The 7,362-nt window shown below is 48.5% G+C and overlaps 1 protein-coding gene across 1 annotated transcript; it reads right to left on the bottom strand.

Moving 5' to 3' along the window:
• Positions 1 to 586: 586 nt before the first annotated feature.
• On the bottom strand, positions 587 to 6,908 carry KCTD14 (potassium channel tetramerization domain containing 14). Its single transcript, XM_012804344.2, has 2 exons — positions 6,817 to 6,908; positions 587 to 1,313 (listed from the first exon to the last, which is right to left on the bottom strand). Exons 1-2 carry the CDS (start codon positions 6,865 to 6,867, stop codon positions 642 to 644), a joined length of 723 nt encoding a protein of 240 aa, XP_012659798.1. The 5' UTR covers positions 6,868 to 6,908; the 3' UTR covers positions 587 to 641.
• Between the last annotated feature and the right edge of the window lie 454 nt (positions 6,909 to 7,362).

The following is a 7,362-nucleotide window of genomic DNA, read 5'->3' as shown; positions in this document are numbered from 1 at the left end:
CCTGGAATCACGGTGGGTGCCTGTCATCCCAGCTACTTGGGGAGCTGAGACAGGAGGATCTCTTGAGCCCAAGAGTTTGAGATTGCTGTGAGCTATGATTCCACGGCACTCTACCTAGGGCAACAGAATGAGACAAAACAAACAAACAAACAAAAAAAAAAACCAAAAAAAACCCCAACTACTGCTCTAGAGAAAAGGACAGATGTGAGGGGATCTGAGCACCACCATACTGCATGAAGGACACGCCTAAATGGACTGGACCACAAGCAGGGACAGGACAGACAACATTTTCAGGTCAAAAGATCTAGATTCATGGTATCCTGTATTTTCCTATTATCATCCCACCTCTCCTGCTAAAGCACTGTTGAAACATCCTAATTTATCTCAGCCTCGTTACTGGACTTACAGCTTCTTGCAGGTACATGAGGCTTTGAAGAGGGAATAGGTGCAACTTGCTAGGCAAGTATAGTGGGGTCAGCTGTGTTGGCCTCAAAACGGGAGATAAATACATGGTGACAGTCTAGAACAACCTCTGAAGTTGTCTGATGTTTCTGAAATTAAAGGAAGATGGCTTTTGATAGCAACTTTTAATTCCAGAAGCCCCACCAAAGCCCATGACAAATAGTCCGTGCCCCTGGGGATCACCACCAGGTGAATATGAATGTATAAAAGGCCGGGCAGAGCCTGGCCCGGAACACCTTCTCTAAGGGGTAGCGCTCATAGAACACCGTGTACCCCTGGGCCTTAATGTCCACCTCCACGCAGTGGAGGAGGTCATCTGTGTCTGGGGCTGCTTTCCAGGGCCCGAACTTGACGACGGACTTCTTGTCAGCCTCCAGGGCACGCAGGGCCTCGGCACACTGCGCATCCTCCTCCTCAGTGTGCACGGCGCACACCAGCACGCTCGACTTGCGCGCTGCCACCGCCTCAGCGCGGGCCATGCGCACTATGAGCTCCAGGTTCTCGCTGTAGCCTGGCACTCGCAGCAGGAACTGCTTCCGAGCCACCTGCTCCCCGAAGATCTGTGGCGTGTCTTCCAGGAGCTTGACCAAAGGCTTGATTTCATAGAACTGAGCCTCGCGGTACACTTCGGGGATATGCTGACTTGGCAGTTGCCCACTGCGCAGGTAGTCCAGGATGGGTCTGAAATAGGTGCTGGGGCGATCGATGAAGAAGCGCCCCTTCGCATCCATGCAGGCCTTGGCTGGACTGGAGAACATCTCTGCTAGCTTTGAACCTGGGAATTTTATCAGGGTGCCCAGGGTGGTGGTGTAAAACTCACCCCCCACGTTCAGCTCCACAATGGTAGATATCTGGGGGCACAAGAGACAGAGTGAGCCAATAGCGCCACCTCCGGGGAGCTCACGAATTGTTTCTACCCAAAGAATAACTCGGCACAGAACTTAAAAACTTAGGCGAGCCATAATGATTGGCTTTAGTTATTGGAAGGTCCACCTTACTGAAGGGTGTTGCATTTATGCGGCATAGCTCCAGAGGGTGGACATTTTAAACAGGAAAAGGGTTTCCATTTGAAATCAATACTCATTCAAGCATATTAACTTTCTTTTTCTAGGTCACAGAACATTAGGAAAGTCTCGCGAACCTGAGCAAAAAGTAAACCAACCAAAGTGGGAAATGGTGACGAAAGATAAAGAAAGACACCAGAGGCAGAATTGAGAGGCAAAGATTCTCTATCACCAGCACCCAAGTGCCCCACAGCTTTATTTATAAGGAGGCAGTACAAAATTCTTTTTCAAGGAAGACACATTTTCAACTTAATTATGAGAGAAGAAACAGATAAACATACTCTATTATTACTGTGTGACCTCTAAAATATGGGCAATACTACATATCTACAAGATTAGGTGGAAAATGTACATGACCACTTTGAGGTGCAGCTGTGAAGTTAAAAGCTAAAGTTTTAAGGAAAACATGTTTTTCTTCTGCTGGGTTAAAAGTTGAAGCTTAGAGAAAACAGGTTATCTGCTGAGGAAGGTCAGTAGAGGGGGGTTCATGTCCCCTGGACGTTTTCCCTGAGCTGCAGGGGCCCTGTCACCTCAGGAAAGGAGGCTACTACAGGATGAAGTCCCAGAGAGAATTCCAAAGTCTGTGGCTTCTGGCAAGACAAGCCTGCTTCCCTCCATAGGCCTCAGTTTCTTTATCTATAAAATGGGCATATGGAGTTGTTGTGAAGTCAGGAGTTTCCAATCTGGGAAGAAGGGCATTTTCAACATTCCAGAAAAACTAAAGAAACCACACATGTAATGTAATTCATTCAGGAAGTATTTCTTAGATACTTACCGTGTGACCACATCCTGTGCTGAGAATTGGGGGAAAAGAGTTGGAGACAAAAATTCTTATTTCATATAGATCAGAAGTTCTGATTAGCAGTTGGCATGCACTTGATGCATTTTTAAAAATGGAATTTTTTTTTTTAAGCTGCCACCCAGGCTGGAGTGCAGTGGCACAGTCATAACTCTCTGCAGCCTCAAAATCCTGGGCTGAATTCATCCTCCTGGCTAGCCTTTGGAGCAGCTGGAACTACAGGCACAAACCACCATACATGTAAAACCAGAATTTATTTGATGAATATTTTTTAAAATATGGACCCCTAGGTCTTGAATAAAAGAAATATCCTCTGTGAACACAATGGGTGTAACACTGACTTGTAAACTGTGAAGTGTGGTGACAGAAGTTTGGCTGAACAGAACTTCTCTGTGCTAGAGGGCAGGACTGAGCACTGAGGATGTGGGTGGTGCCTGCCAGGAGATGTTCACAGGTGAGAGGGTAGAGGAACAGAGGGACATGGAAACAGACTCAGGCTGCATCAGGGACTACTGAGTGCTGCCACACAGACCAAAAAAAGCCCCAGAAGACCATACAATGATTATTACTCATGAGATGATACACCAGTTGTTATCCTTATAAACCAGAACAATGCTAAACAATTTTTTTCTTTTTGAGACAGAGTCTCACTTTGTCACCCTTGGAACAGTACTGTGGTATCATAGCTCACAGCAACCTTAAACTCTTAGGCACAAGTGATCCTCTTGCTCAGGCTTCCCAAGTAGCTGAGGTGCCCACCACAACACCAGGCTATTTTTTAGAGATGGGGTCGCACTCTTGGTCAGGCTGGTCTTGAACTCCTAAGCTCAGGCAATCCACTGGCCTCGGCCTCCCAGAGTGCTAGGATTACAGGCATGAGCCACCACTTCTGGCCCACTAAACAACTTTTGATATTTAAAATTCACTCTCTTGTTCAATAAAATATGTATGAGCCTACTTTGTACTTTGTGCCAGGTACCTGGGACACAGTGATGAAAAAGCAGGATGTAGTGCCTGCCCTTACAGTTGTGCAACTGCAGTGTTTATTTTATTTTTTTTGAGACAGAGCCTCAAGCTGTCACCTGGGCAGTGAGTCTACTGCCCCCACCTCCCAAATAGCTGGGACTACAGGCGCCCACCACAATGCCTGGCTATGTTTTGGTTGCAGCCATCATTGTTGTTTGGTGGGCCCGGGCTGGATTTGAACCCACCAGCTCTGGTGTATGTGGCTGGTACGTTAGCCACTTGAGCAACAGGTGCCAAGCCTGCACAGTGTTTTAAAAACATTATCTAATTCAATCTTCACAACACTTCTATGAAAAATGTATTGCTCGGCACAATGGCTCACGCCTGTAATCCTAGCACTCTGGGAGGCTGAGGCAGGTGGATTGCTTGAGCTCACAGGTTTGAGACCAGCCTGAGCAAGAGCGAGACTTCCATCTCTAAAAATAGCTGAGGATGGTTGCAGGTGCCTGTAGTCTTAGCTACTTGGAGGCTGAAGCAAGAGGATCACTTGAGCCTGAGAGTTTGAGTCTGCTGTGAGCTATGACACCACAGCACTCTACTGAGGGTGACAAAGTAAGTCTCATATATATGTATATGTTAGTCCCTCATTTCATAGAAGAAACTAAGAAGGAAATAAAGTAAGTTGCCTAAGATTAATCACATATTAAGTGATGATGCTGTGATTTGAACTCAGGCCCATTTTATTCCAAAGCCTGAGCTCTTAGTCATTACCTAAATTACCTTCAACTTTCCAGCACCTCCATTTTTCATTCTCTTAGTGAGTCATTCATTGAACAAAATGTTTGGAGGGCCCATTATATGCCAGCCTCGTGCCAAGCAGAGTAGCACACAGTCTGGGCCTTCAAGGAGCTCACAAGAGAGAGAAGGAAACAGATGGTTTAAATATGTAGGCGCTGAGAGGAAAGACTCAGAGGTGGGGGGGAGGGTCAGCTGCTGTTGTGGATGTGTGTTGGAGGCTGTCAGAGCAGGTTTATTAGAGCATGTGATGGCTTCTGCTACAGAAAAGATCTGTGTAGTGTTAAAGGGATGGCTACACTTCCAACCTGGAGATTCTACCCCAGGTCACTGCAGGGCCAAAGTTGGAGACAGGGCTCAGCGCTGTCCTTCCTTCTGATTTATGTGTGACCTCATTATCAACTGGCCTGTGTGCTCCTGCTCTAAGATTGAAGTACTGGAATTAAGAGAGCCACAGGCAACCAAACTACTGGGGAGAACTGAGTTGTCATGGCAACAGCTCCTATCAGGGGACAGTTCTGTTGGCTAGAAGGGAGAAGGCAAAGGAGAGGATGCGACTTGACAGCAGCCAAACAATAGAGCTGAGAAAAATCATTCCAGATCTATGATTCCTTCTTTCTCCCATAAACCTCAAGGCTCCTTGGCAGGGCTGTTTGGTTAACCCCTCAAGTCACCTCTGTAGAGCAGGTGGTAAAATGTGAAATTGTAGACTTTAACCCTTGAACGGACCAATATTTTCTCCTTCCTCCTGTCTCACCAGCCCTCCTAACATCCCATGTCACTGGTGAGGAAAGCTCAGAGAGCAGTCACAAAGCTAGTCAGTGATGAAACTGGAGCTGGGATCAAACCTGTTACCAGTGTGATTCCAGTACAGTCTGGATGTTCCCCTACTTTTCCCAACATCCTGCCTCATTGCTGCCAATAGAGGGTGTCCCTGAAATTGCCATAACAGGGAAAATGAGAAACTGTAGCTACATGTACCTTAATTTTAAAATATTCATTACAAAATTTTACAAAATATTCTGTACATATATATATATATATGTGATGTGTTGGTCACCTCTTTCTATAATGACATCTTCCCTCTCAGTCATGATAAACACCTTCCAAGATATTTGCACTATACACGTTTCCTATGTGTGGCAACTTTTGGAACACCCTGTATTTAGCTATGTACCTACAGCCATTCACTTTCTTTCTCTGGGCCCTAAGCTTAGATAACTAAGCTTATCTAATTATTAAGATAAGCTTAAGACAATTATTAAGAAATGGGACAAGAGAGCTCTAAGTTCCTCCAGCTCTGAAAGTCTTAATGGAGCCAATCACTTCAAGTGTTCTCTGTGAAGCTAATTTCCAGTTGCTTTAAAAATAGCTTCCTGCCGTGACATCCTCAGCCCCATTTATCAAACAAGAGCTTAACCCTGTTCCCAAGGTTCTTGACTCTGGCCCTCTTTTCCCTAAACTCCCAATCCCTTTGCAAAGTCCAGACCTCCCGCCTCATCCATAAATACTGCCACCTGTCTCTAGGTGATAAGAGATTTCTCATCCACCCCCTTTCAAGACCATCTATGCTTCCCGTTCCCCACCTTTGACAGTCACCTTCCCAGGACTCCTGGGTGGGAGGGAAAGCTGTCCCAGGTCCTGTGAGCAGAAATTGGGGAAGTCAGTCTTCCACTGTCATGACAGTCCTCCTAATTCCCTGTTTGTTCACCTGTATTCCCCATTAGAGCATCAGGTTCCTAAGGGAGGGACTATCCCTGACTCATCTGAATGGAATGGTGCTATCCTCAGCGCCTACTTACAGGAGCACCTGGTATTCTGTTAAGGCCAGTCTTCCTTTACCTAGCATCATGCCCAGTGAAGGCTCCCTGCCTTACACTTGGCGGGTAATTCATTCAGGCATTTATTGAGCACCCAGGGCAGTCTTGGCACTGAGCAAGCAGGTGGCTTTGTGGATAGCCAACAAGAATGACGTTATCATGGCCCTATTGGAAAGAGCCACACTTGTCCTACTGCCGGGTTGGTTTTCCTTTCCTCCAAGGCCGAGAGAAAATCCGATTTCTCAGATTCTAGAGTGCACCTCGCCTTTCCCTCACCCCTCCCAAAAGCCCAGGAGGGGGCAAGCAAGCAGGAGAAATGAGGCCCCAGCCAGAGAGCAGGGGCAAGCTGGGGGTGGTGGGCACTGAGGGTGAGGCAAGGATCCTTTGGCCTGGCTTCTCCCACGGGCGACAAGGGAGAGCGAGGCACAGAGGCACAGCTGTGGACTAGGACAAGCCAGGGACTGAGAGAGGAACTAAAAGCCGGAGAGGAGAGGGAGGAGGAGAGGGAGGAGGAGAGGGAGGAGAGGGAGGAGGGCAGAGAGGAGAGGGAGGAGGGCAGAGAGGAGAGGGAGGAGGGCAGCGAGGAGAGGGAGCAGGGCAGAGAGGAGAGGGAGCAGGGCAGGGAGAAGAGGGAGGAGCAGGAGCAGAGCCCCAGGAGCGCAGGGAGAGCGGCCAAAGCTACAGGGACAGCCAAAGAGAAAAGAAAGCTCCAGCCAGAGGTGACGGGAGCACAGAGCGCCTGAAGCAAGGGGACTCAGACTCAGGACTGACTGATGGGGAGAAACCAGAGAGGAGAGGAGCAGAAGACCAGGACGGCTGAGAGCCCGGGGCAGAGGTGCGCGGACGCAGCTGGGCCAGCCCGCCGGTCGGTCCGCCCGTCCGCCCGTCCCTGGCCCGGCCACGCACTTACCGTCCGCGGGCCAGGCCGCGGGGACTGGGCTGCAGAGGTGGGGTTTATCATCTCTGCCCGGCTGGCGGCTCGCGGCCCTGCCTCGTGCAGGTAACCCGGGCCGGCGGAAGTGCGCCCGGCTCCCCGCCCCTGGGTGGGGGCCGCTGGGCCCGGGAGGACTGGCCTGAGCTGGGCGGGCCTTGCGATGAGCCCCTGGGCAACGTGAAAGAAAGTGGACAGTCCATGCATTGGGGCCTTCTAAAGTTGTGAGGCCCCAAGGAAGGTTGACTTTGGTATCCTGGGGCATTACCTCTTAATTATTGACCTTTTGCTACAGATGAACCTCCTGCCTTATTTTCTTTTCCCTGGCTCAGACCAGATGGCGCCTGAGATAAAAGACCTCCTGATTTAGATAAAAGACTCCTTGACTATTGTATACTTATTGTGGAATATTAAATATACCCTTCCCCAAAATAAACACCGCCAATAACCGTTCAAATGTCCATAACTTATGTACTAGCCTTGTATGAAAAATGTTGAAATCCTACTAAGCTTCTCCAGACCCTA

This window comes from Otolemur garnettii, unplaced genomic scaffold (assembly GCF_000181295.1).
Source record: "Otolemur garnettii isolate 467f Iridium unplaced genomic scaffold, OtoGar3 scaffold00001, whole genome shotgun sequence".
Lineage (NCBI taxonomy): Eukaryota > Metazoa > Chordata > Mammalia > Primates > Galagidae > Otolemur > Otolemur garnettii.
The sequence above is the reverse complement of the archived record's forward strand: the minus strand, read 5'-3'. Positions and strand labels throughout refer to the sequence as shown.

What these genes read in the sequence shown, in the direction of transcription:
- KCTD14 (XM_012804344.2), bottom strand. Translation starts at nt 6,867, where the DNA reads ATGATAAACCCCACCTCTGCAGCCCAGTCCCCGCGGCCTGGCCCGCGG. An exon ending in CGCGGCCTGGCCCGCGGACG is followed by an intron (nt 1,314 to 6,816) that starts GTAAGTGCGTGG and finishes TTGTGCCCCCAG; the next exon opens with ATATCTACCATTGTGGAGCT.